The following is a 12,321-nucleotide window of genomic DNA, read 5'->3' on the forward strand; positions in this document are numbered from 1 at the left end:
TCCTTCGAACGAAGTGAAATAGTAGGAGCTAGCTTTAGCCAGACTGGTTTTTCATGACACACCGCCGTGCTAACACACAGAACGCCTAAGTTACTCTATCGCAACTTTACACAACAAGCCGTCGCGCTAGCGCATTTGTAATTTATCAGTTATGTAAGCGCGACGGTGTCATGTGCGCGACGGCGAGTTGTATATACAACGCGTTAGCGCGTTATCACATTGAGCTACGGCGTTGTCACTTGCAGAAATGCAACAAGTACCTTATTAATGCGCATGCGTGTTGTAAACACGAGAGAGAGAGAGAGAGAGAGAGAGAGAGAGAGAGAGAGAGAGAGAGAGAGAGAGAGAGAGAGAGAGTATAATCGGTCTAATCAGAGACATATAAGAGATATGTCTCTGGTCTAATTAAATGTTAGTCCGAAATATCTGACGTTTTCCAGGCTTTTTTACGATTTAATATTTTACTTGCCAGGAAAACGTCAGAACCGGCGCGCCATTACGAAAACTGGGAATTTCACCGTCTAGGGAACCAGGGTTGATTTTAGATACTTGCGAACCAAACTAAATGCCAAATCAGAATTTATCAATAGCACAATGTCTCTAGTACTCACCAATATCAATGGAAAGAAAAGATTACCCCACTTTTCGTTACAGACCTTGCAAGATTTTAAAATTCACAAAATGGAGACAAATCTCGACGGTCTAATAAAATGTTTTCAACAGATGGTATATTTTGACATTGCTAAGTACTAAATATATTGTACTATTGATAAATTATGGCTTTGAAATTTAATTCGGTTCGCAAGTATCTAAAATCTACCAGAGAATGCCGCCTCCGGTTGGAGGCGGCGATTTCCCATTTTACGTAAGGGAAAACGTTTTCGTGACATGTAAAATATCAAAATCCTATTTAAAAAAAAAGCATGGAAAACGTCAGATATTTCGGACTAATTAAATGTGTGATGGTCTGTCCATTTTTTTTAAGAATACCATTTTATTTCTCTGCCAGTAATTCTCCAGGAAGAAACTACTGCTCTACTGGTAACGGTTTTTGGCGAAAAAATGTTTTGGTCACGTGATGACGATTTTGGAATCTGTGGCTATGAACCTGGAAATCAAAAAGTTCGTGGGAAACGTAGACATCAAACCAGAAGCTCAAAAACCATATTCCTGTAAGTTATTTAAAGAAGAAGGTATGGTTTTAGCCTTATTGCGCCCTAAAAATGTAATGACATCAAAAATATGGTTGTTTTGAAACTGGCTTAACTATTTGTTAAATAAATCAAGACTCTGAGAAAAAAGGAAAGAATATGGCAGGCAGGTTTATTGAATTCTGCAAATATGACGTCATTTATGTTGAAGCATTTCTTAATTAAAACAACACTGTTCAACCAGAAAAAGCCTCAAAATGGCACATTTCAAGGGGTGTCCACAGCCGTCGCCCACGTTAACAATAGCAACGCTCTATATTTTGAATTTTTTCAAAATTCAATAACTAATGACATATCTCAAGACTTCTTTGTGGGCGATGCCTGTGGCAGCCAACCAAATGAAATATCATATTTTGTTATCTGAAAGAAAATTCCGTTGAAAATATTTTTTTTTACTTTTGAATACTGTACTTCATGTAATAGCTGCAACATTTTTAAGAAAATACGGGAAAATGCCATGTCTTTGACGTCATAATTATCATTTAAAAACACATGTGAGAAAAATGACTTGTATGATTTATTCTGAATTGAATTTCAATTATTTAAAAAGCATGAGTTTTCAACTTTACACCAGTTTCATTTTAAAGAAAATAACAGGGCAAAGTTTGTATGGAAACCATACCTGGGAAACGTAGACATTCTTTCCTATTTGAAAGTATGAAATTATGCAATGTTTATGAAGCTGGAAAACGAATTTTATCAGAACAATTTACAAAGGATTTAATCTGTACAATTGGAAAAGAAATGAAGGAATCTTTACAATTAGATAGAGAATGTTATCAAAATAATTTACAAATGAATAAATCTCTGCAATTGCCATGTAAAAATGATCGTAAACATGAGGGAAAAACATGGATAAACATGATAAACTGAAACATAAGAAAATATTGCTAAGCTTGTACTGTTAAACACACATTTCCTTACAGCGACCTACAAAAGAAACACGGTGATCTGATAACGCTGAAGGTCTTTGGTCAGACTATCATTGTCGTCTGTGGTTATGACACAATCAAAGAAGTTCTAGTTAAGCATGGCGAATCAACATCCGCCCACCCTGCAACGTTTGGATTTTCGGAATATTTTGAACTAACAGGTACATATTATACTTGGTACATAGAGATGTTTAGCTGATACTAAAATAAGAATAATACTATTTAAAGTAACTTTCGTGACTCATGCAGTCAATTAACTCAACCATGCATGTACTTCACGTCCCTATGCAAAAGAAGTTCATTACTTCCCCTAATCCTTTCAAGGGATTTAAATGATAGAATTTTACTGGTCGATCTTCATTTTACAACCCTTCCCCAGATCTTTGGTAGCAGGATGGCATAATGTAATACAGAAAACCATACGTCATATTTTGTCTACCAGAAACTTTCTTTACGTCGATTTTTAAAAAAAGGTTTCCATACTATAAACTTCTCCATTTTTCTATAGTAACTGTAATAAAATCTAATATCTACTTTTTATTCTGAGTTTTATTAAATAATAATAAAGTGAAAGCAAAAATTGTACAATAGTCTGATAGTGTCGTATTGGGGGAGAAGTTTTGCAAGAAGCTCCTTTTGAACTTAAAATTAATGGTTTAGGCTTAGGAAATGATAAATAACCTCCGTGAATGAAAATTACTTCATTGAACATTAGGCATGCTTTACTCTAATTCAAGTTTAACGTAAATACGTTGAATCCGAATTTTCAATCGGTCCTCGAAACTATGGTTGACTTCAGCTTTATGTTATTCATAGGTGATAATTTGCATTTATATAATACAAACAATTATTTAGTAATGCTTATAATAATCACAGGAATCGCAGGGGGATCTGGTACAATTTGGAGGAATCAACGAAAATTTGGACATGACACCTTGCAAGCCATTGATTCAGGCAGTGATGACCTTGAATCCCGAGTTTTAGGAGAAGTATCAGACTTCCTCAATGAAATAGATAAAATGGAAGGTCGACCATTTGACGTAAGCAGGCTTATCAAAACAAGTCACTACAACATCATATCCTCTCTTCTGTTTGGACAAAGATTTGCTCATGAGGATGCCACTCTCACAAGACTGGTGGATTTAGTGGACGAAGCCATGGATATATTTCCTGATCAAGGACTACTGAATTTTATGGAATGGCTGAAGTACATACCAGGGGATCCATTTAAAGTTAGAAGGAGACGATGTCTGGTCGATGAAATCTTCAAAATCGTTCAGAAATCTATTGACGAGCACAAGGAAACACTAGAAAATCCAAAGACCTTTGATTTTATTTATAGTTTTTTGAACGAACAGAAAAAGAGAAAATCAAATAATGAAAGTCTGGAAGGGTTTGGAGGCAAGTAAATCTCTCTCTCTCTCTCTCTCTCTCTCTCTCTTTCTCTTTATCTGTCTCCAACCATGACCTATATAAAGTAGGGCTAGCTGATACAGTACTCCTACAAGCCTCGGTTAAGGTCCCTACGCTCCTTATATACCTCGGCGCCAAGTCAAAAGTATCTCGCCCTGAACCCCTTGCATGCTGGAGTAGCTGATGTAGTTGTATGAAATAAATGTCTTAATTTCTGTCTTAATTACTAGTAGTCAAACACTACATGTAGTTCCATGTCTTTAATTTCCGACAGAGACACTAACACAAATATTCAATATGAATCAAATAGACCATCGCTTGCTTCATTTTTATACCAGTCTAGTACATCTCCGAAGTTTTTAATAGACTTGTTAAATGCAAAATATTGTACTCCTTTTGGCTTCACCAATTGTACTAATCTCAAAAACAGGAACGATTTTATATAATGTCGATTTCTGTTTCAGATAGGGACCTCGTTGTTATGGGGTATGTACTGTACTTTACAAGTACCCCGGCCATACATGAGTTGTATTGGTACATTTTGTACCTCTTGCACAACCCAGATGTAGTAGTACGCATGCGCAAGGAAATTCAAGAAAATGTTGGAACTGATAAGTCTGTTACTATGGCAGACCAAGAGAAGTTGCCGTACTGTCGTGCAGTAATGTATGAAGTCCTACGTCTGTCTGTCACTGTTGTGGTTCCTCCAACACACACGTTCTCGGAAGACTTGACAGTCAATGGATACACGCTTCCAAAAGATGCTTGGCTGATGGCAGCCTTGTGTACAGTCAATTTGGATCCGAAAATATTTCCAGAACCCGAAAAATTTAAACCACAACGATTCATTAATGAAAACGGCGAATTGTTTGGATATGAAAAGGTTTATGCATCCTTTTCAATGGGTATGATTTTATTAAACGCTATCAAACTTTTTAAATGATTGTTTTCCCTAATTATTTTCCAAATTCTTAAATTTTTAAGCAAGATGTGCTGTCTAGATGGAACTCATACATGAACCTGTATTTCTTTATTTTAGGTCCCAGAGATTGTCTGGCCAAAAACCTTGGTAAAATGGAAATGTTCCTTTTCCTAACGACACTGGTGAGGGACTATGATATTGAAAACGAGGCTGGAAAACCCCTTCCATCTCTGAAAGGGATGTCCAGGGGATTTCATGTTGCTATTCCTTATCAAGTTTGTTTGAAGAAGAGAGATTAAAGTAAATGTCTGAAAAGCAGCCTCATCCCTTTACGCATAGTCGTAAACTACGGCCAAAATGTACAATTTTCTTCCATTCTGAGAACTCCGAACCGTGGCTTGAGACGATGTCCTTTATGCATTATGACAATTTACACTCCAAACGTAAGAAACAAAATGAAGAGATGATTCATTGTGTATGCCAGAATCTAAATTTAAAATTTAAATACCAATTTGTGAAAAAAGAATTAAATTTTCATGACTACATGTATATATCATATCAAATATTTATGTATGTCAAACGGTCATGTTATATTTCATTGAAATTTTATTACACTTTTTTTTTAACCTTTGAAGGTCATGTATCCGTCACACACACCCCTTCCATTCATTTCCTTAGGTTCACTTTCTGCATTTTGCCGGTTGTTTTTTGCTTGCGCGTGTTTAAAATTTTGTTTGTTAGGTTATTGTTAACGTCCCTCCAGAGAATCTTTTCATTCATATATGGATACGCCACCACATGACGATGGAGATCTGCACATTTTGTCCTAAACTCGGCATAGTGATACGATCAAACTTTTGTCTGAAAAAATTGAAAATATTAATTTGACTCTTGTTTTAATTAGTAAAAGGAAAAAGTTTCACCGTGTAGTTTTTAATTTTTTATTCAAATTTTCATTAAAATGGGATTTGAAGTGAAAAATATTTGTATAGATTGATAAAAAAAAAGTTTGGGAGAGGCAGAATTTTACACATCATAGAAGGTTTACAATATCTTTATATTCTAGAAAGAACAAGGTACAGTTTCAATACAAACTAAGCCCGTTTTTTTTAAAAAAAAAATTGACAGTGATAAAAGAAATTTAATTCATTCTTTTTTAATGATAAGAATTCCATGTACATGTAGCAAGAATACAGAAATCGTTTTTCTCATATGACTTCCTAAATGCTAATTGTGACGTCATTAACTTGTGCATTTTCCGTATTTTCTTAAAAAGTTGCAGAAGACATCAATTTTCATTGGAATATTCTTTCAGAAAACATACTCTGCCACCGTCGCCCACAAAGATTTTGAGATATGTTATTTTCTAAAGCAGGTTACATAATATATCCAAAATTTGAAGCGGGCGACGGTGGCAGACACTATTTTCTAAAGGAAAATAATCGCAAAAATAAGTCATTCTGAGACTTTTCTGCATTAAACTTAGAAATGTACAAAATTAGTGACGTCATATTTCAAGAATGGTCCTCCTTTATACCATTTTCTTTAATGATTTATCATATTCATTTACTCAATTTTTGTTAAGAACATCAAATTTTTAGGGCATATTTAAGCCTAAACCATATCGTTTTCTTTATTTTTTGCACCATTTTCATCTTAGTATATATAGTCTACTTGTGAACCAAGTTATAATGAAATCAGACAAAAACTGTAGGTGAAGTAGTATTTTGAAAAATTGTCTACAAACAGACAGACAGACAGACAGACGCCGGACAGACGCCGGACGCATTACTATCGCATAAGCTCTACTGGTCAGAGACCAGATACCAAAAATGGCAGTGTCAATGTTTTGCTCTGGAAAACTCAAAATATGTGTCCGATCAAAAAGTAATTATAAACCCGCCTCCATATAGTTATCATGGCAAAGTCCGTGTTTTGCTGTGGCCGGAAAACCCAAAATATATGTCGGATCAAAAAGTAAAATAGGAGGTGCACAATGGCAATATGTAATAAAGATTCTATGAAAGTTTCAGCAAATTTCATTCAGTGGTATGAGAGGAGTTGCGGATAAGAGATGGGTACCCCAAAGCGTAACAGACAGACGGACGGACGGCTAGACGGACAGACAGACGTACAGACGGACGGAATTAACGATTACTATATACCCTCCCGCTTTTCAAGCGGGGGGTATAAATAGGAGGTGCACAATGGCACTATATAACAACGATTCTGTGAAAGTCTCATGAATTTCATTCATGCAGTGGTATAAGAGGAGTTGAGGATAAGACATACTAGGTACACAAATCGTAACGGCTTTTGGGTACCCAGCTCTTATCTGCAACTCCTCTTATACCACTGAGTGAAATTTAATGAAACTTTCACAGACTCTTTATTACATATTGCCATTGTGCACCTACTAGTTTACTTTTTGATCCGACACATATTTTGGGTTTCCCGGCCACAGCAAAACATTGACTTTGCCATCATAAACATCATTTAGTGAGTTCATTGCACACAGTACCACTAGTTTCTTATTGCTGTGTACGTAATTTAATGAAAATGAAAATTAGCATAAAATTGAGTCCCTTTTGCGAAAAACCGAATTTTATTCAACTTTTTTTTTTAAATCTCTAGCTGTTATTATCCAGCATCAGATATAAATGTTGGATCCCAATCGGAAAACCCGTGTAATGATTAAGATTTCGGAAGGTGTGGTACGTAAAAACTAAAAAGATACTGAACACGACGTCAACAGTATACACTAGTCCTTCCTTCCTTTTCCGTTTTAAAATGCTGCACATTTCTGACTAATCAGTAAACAAGATAAAATTGAGCAAGGTAAGCATTAATGATAAGACTCGTCTTAAAGGCCATTTAGCACATTTACTGTGCTTCGTTATTTTGCTCGATTATTGTTTTTCTCTCTCAATTTTTCTATAAAAAAAATTACACAATACAAACAAAATTACATGCACGGATGGACATATATTTTTTTGGCTGATTTTTATTTGGAATGACATAGATATAACGAAGTTATTAAAAGTTTAAAGATATCAAAAGAGATATATAATAAAATTATAGGTAGTGTTTAATTAGATGTATCAACAGATTACGGATCACGTTTTAGAAATATTTCTAATAAATATACACAGTTTTCCCTATTATCACTCTTGTTATAATAGCTTTTTTCAGCTATTTCAATACTTTGGATTGCACTATAAACGCATAACAACATAAACTGATGCAAATCATCAAATCGGCCGCAAACAAAATTTAGCATTAAAAGCATCCATGCAAGTAAAGTACCAGATATTCAAAGCTGACATAGTGATCATTTTTATTTCAGTCTGTCTTCTAAGCAATATAAATAAATAATTTTTTTTAAAAAATGAAATTTTAGTGCATTTGCTCATCAAATGGATTCATCGATGTAATAAAGTCAATGTTAAAAGATACTTTATTGTCATCAAAATGTAGATGTAGGCCTCTCAAAATGAAATATGTGCTGATACCCTAGACCTTTGTCCCGTTATAATGCCCATAGTTTCTGCAGAAAAGGCTATGCTGCAAGGCGCGATGCATAATGTAGAAAAACAAGATGTGTTTGTGAAACACTGATGCCCCCGTATAGTAGCTTATGGCTAAAAAAGAATGTCAAACTCCAAAGGTCAAGGTCATAAGGTCAAAGTGTTGGACCCAAAAGAAGGTCTTATAACAAGGAATATACCTGTACTGTGAAATATGAAAGCCCTCTTCAAAAGTTATGACTAAGGTTAAAGTTTTAAAAAAGTGGGTCAAACTCTCAGGTCAAGATAAAAAAATATTAACACCAGCTGAAAGGTCTTGTTACAATATATATACATTTAAGTATGAAAGCCCTAGCTCCAACTGTTTAAAACTTATGGCCAAGGTTATGTGTGGTATTTCTTTGTAAAAGTAGGTCAAAAACCAAGGTCAAGAGGTCAGATTTTTCGGTACAAAAAGGAAGGTCTTGTCACAAGAAATACACCAGTCCTGTGAAATATGAAAGCCATAGCCCCACCAACTCAATAGTTATGGGCTATGTTAAAGTTGACAACGGACAGTTAACAGCAAACAAACAGACAGACAGACAGGACAAAACAATAATCCCCCGGGATCTTTCGTTCTGGGGGCATAGAATGTATCCTTGTGTCATTCACAGCTGTAGCATATTCAAAACAACTTTTACTAGTTTAACAACTTTTCATTTTTTATTCACCATGCACTTTCACCACGTCATTATTATCCGGAAATCATGACTATTTCCTTTCATATCTTACACATTCCCAGGCGGGGGAGTACCTATTGTAAATTCTTTTTATTTAACCATACATTATCAATTATCTAATGAGAAATGATAATGCAATTGAAACATACATGTAATAACAACAATTAATACTTAGTTTAAAGCAAGTTTTTAAAATATTTTTCTCATGAATTTATATGTGTTACTGGTCATTTAAGAATTATTTTACTGAACTAGTTGTAATAAAAAAAAATAACGTCTCATTTCTCCATGTGCACTCTATAACACAATCACAAATAGACCGGCCAATTATAAATTAAAAGTAGGGATGTCAACGAGTACCATGTTAACCGGGTACTCGATCGAACGTCCGAGTATCGAATACTAAAATCGGTACTCGGTTACTAGGATGTATATTTTTAAATATATCTAAGCTTATTTATTAATGCATTAAAACATCGTTTTTAAAACGTAAAATGTTCATTGCAATTGTACATACAGTAAGTAGGGTTTCCTGCGCCTCTAAATGACCGTTATCGCCTCTGGCAGTGTTTATACAGTAATGACCGTGACCGAACACCTGCTACTACCTGGCTTTACTCACCTTCGACTGTCTTCTACCTTTATATTTAGTTTGCTCTAATTATTTGTTTTCACTGAACATCGTTTAAGGTTTATTATTTTTAAATAAATTACTATTAGATAATTTTGTCAATTCTCCAGAAGCCGTAAATTCTCGGGAACAGAGATAGACGATATTGCACGTGCGATGGTTAATATGGATGCGTTTGATTTCGTGCCATTTATTGCAAATGGTTTGAATGCAAACGCTTTAAAAATCTTATGTCCATCATTGCACCAAACTACAACATATCGATATCGTCTCATAATTTTATGAAATTTGGGATCGAAAAGTGTACTAAGATCGTAAATACGCTCTGTTATAGGAAAACTTGATCAAGTTGATACTGTACACGTAGCTCTGACGACTTATATTTTCGACGTCGAACGCATCAAAGAGTTACATTACAATTAGGGAATAGGTTATTTTTTTAAAACAAAACCACAATTTATGATTTTATTTCTCGTATTTACATGTATCTGATAAATAAATTGAACTTTAAAAAATGTTTGATTAAATTTCGTCGGACACAAAGTGATCATAATTGTTACAACAAATTTACAGGTAAACCTCCCATCAGAACATGTGGTTTTATTTCTACAAGAGTTTACAATGTTTTACAGTTATCAATTAACTTGTTCATAGTTATTTAGACTTTAACCGAGTACCCGGGTACTTGATCGGAAAAATGTCCGAGTAGCCGAGTATTAAAAATTGACCGATTTGGCATCCCTAATTAAAAGGTAAAATTAATTTTTTCCCTAATTAGGTGTTATTTATTTTCCATTCCCCCCAAAAAATATATTGCACTTTTTGAAGAGATTAAGCGGCTGGTGCAGATATAAACTAACTTACACTTAGGGTGAATTTGTTTCTCAAAAACTGGGTTTAGTTTTGAACCAGTTTTGTAAACCGTTCATTTGTTCCACAAACTAGTTTTAAACTAGTTTAAACCCAGAACCGGTTTTTCATTTGTTTTTGCTGTAACTGAAACTAGTTCGTTCAACCAACCAAACCACCTCCGATGGTGGTTTATTTGGTTAACAAAAGAGCGGGAAGTATTCCGATATCGCGATGATGAAAGATGGTGGATTTTCTAATAAAGAGAAAATGTTATAAATAATTGTTTTTTCGGGGACAAACAACTCTTTTGACTAAAATGCCACATTCTGATATTTGATGTTCTACATGTATATATAAGGCTTCAGAGAATAGATAAATGCTGCATATTGAAAATAATGGTGTTAAATGTTCAATAACAATGAACAGATTATGTTAAATTTTCCTTTTCAAAAATAATTTTTGAATCATTTAGACAAACTTCAATATGTCTGGTAAATTGTAGAACATACTGTAAAGAATTGGAAATCTAAAGAGTAATTATTTATACCCGAGTGTTTATCTTTCCATGTGTCTAAATCTGGAAAGTGTTAATTTTGATTAATCTTAGAGGCATTAAAAATATAAATACTGCACTTTAACAATAAAATTTTACATTAATTTGCAAATGTTTTCCTTTATATAACACTACTGAAAGCAAGCGTATTTATAACTGTATAAAAACAGATATAGAGGGTCAAGAGGTCATAGATGTGCGTGTGGATAAACGTTCGACGTAACTTCTCAGTTACGTCATAAAGTGTCGACGCGCGTTCAGTGGATTACATACATGCAGTTGGGTTTGAAAAATAATGCATTTCACACGTTAAAAGTCACAATCAGGCAAATTTAAAGTATGAATAAGTCACAAATGTAACAAGAAGTAATAAGGTATCATGTTTTGAGTTTTATTGGGATGTAAAACGGGTTGGCCCATGATCAAATCTGAAGGGCTTTATGGGATTTGATCAAGTGACCAACCCGTTTTATATCCCAATAAAACTCAAAAAATGATACCTTATTTCTTAAGTAAGATAATCAAAGAATATAAACATGATAAATACTTATAATTTCTTAGATACTTATATTAAGAAAAAGATTTGGATGTATAATTTGTTTAATTAACATGTATGTTGTTCTGCATCTTTTTGACGCCATCTTGTATAAACTGTTCATTTGTTTTACCGAGGTAAACCGGATTGAAATTTAAACCAGTTTGAAAACCTAGTTTAAAACCTTAAACCAAAACCTGAACCAGTTTATGTGCAACAAATTCGCCCTTAATTACCATGCCCTGGCTACCGAGATATTTAAAAACCACTCCAGGTAGCTATTTTTACTCACTTTTTTTTGCTTTGCTTGCATTTGATGGCCACAAGCAGGGACGGCACATTTCATTATCCTGCGACTAAGGTGTGTCAGTTTATGGTTTCGTCAAAGGTCAACATGTCCAAAAATTTATTTTTACAATATCTCCAAAACTATGTGAGGTATAAAGTTAAATCTTTTTACAGTTTATAAATTTTTCATTGATTAACAGATAGAAAGTATCACTTGATAAAAATACTTGGAATAAATAAAATCTTTTTAAAAATGCATTCAGAAAATGCACCTAATTAATTCCGTGCTTTTAGTGAAAACCATCACGGCAGAAACAAAATATGTTTATCAATGAAGGACAAGTTGGACTTAGATAGCCTCTGGAAAGTTGTTTTCCCTGTTTATTTTGTCCAAAATGTTAAGACTTGAAAGCGAAAGTACATTGCAAATGGCGGGTTCTATAGGGGTCTTTTCTTTATACATGTCATGCTTTCAATAACAGCCTTTCAGAGACCATTAACATCCAACTTGCCCTTCAATGATAAACATATATTATTTCTGCAATGATGGTTTTCACAAAAAAGAACAGAATTAAGCAGGAGCATTTCTCTTTAAATATGATACATTTTCTGATACACTTTTTCTCAAAAAACATCTTTTTTAAAATATTTGTTATCAAGTGATACTTTCTATCTATTTATCAATGATATATTTATAACTTGAAAACATTTTGACTTTATACCACACATAGTTTT

General features: G+C 34.0%; 1 protein-coding gene across 1 annotated transcript; it reads left to right on the plus strand.

The window, feature by feature from the left end:
- The first annotated feature begins 1,078 nt into the window (after positions 1-1,078).
- LOC134265622 (cytochrome P450 2B9-like) lies at positions 1,079-5,400 on the plus strand. The gene is made up of 5 exons (XM_062747851.1): positions 1,079-1,193; positions 2,107-2,304; positions 3,020-3,548; positions 4,025-4,461; positions 4,596-5,400. Exons 1-5 carry the CDS (start codon positions 1,079-1,081, stop codon positions 4,775-4,777), a joined length of 1,461 nt encoding a protein of 486 aa, XP_062603835.1. The 3' UTR covers positions 4,778-5,400.
- Positions 5,401-12,321: the final 6,921 nt, after the last annotated feature.

The sequence above is a fragment of the Saccostrea cucullata genome, unplaced genomic scaffold, assembly GCF_032062105.1.
Source record: "Saccostrea cucullata isolate Sc308-1 unplaced genomic scaffold, CSIRO_AGI_Scuc_v1 ctg288, whole genome shotgun sequence".
Taxonomy (NCBI): domain Eukaryota; kingdom Metazoa; phylum Mollusca; class Bivalvia; order Ostreida; family Ostreidae; genus Saccostrea; species Saccostrea cuccullata.

Excerpts from the sequence above, each read along its gene's own strand:
- LOC134265622 (XM_062747851.1), top strand. The coding sequence starts at position 1,079 with ATGACGATTTTGGAATCTGTGGCTATGAACCTGGAAATCAAAAAGTTC. Across the intron at positions 2,305-3,019 it reads GGAATATTTTGAACTAACAG|GAATCGCAGGGGGATCTGGT; the intron begins GTACATATTATA and ends TAATAATCACAG. Across the intron at positions 4,462-4,595 it reads TTATGCATCCTTTTCAATGG|GTCCCAGAGATTGTCTGGCC; the intron begins GTATGATTTTAT and ends TCTTTATTTTAG.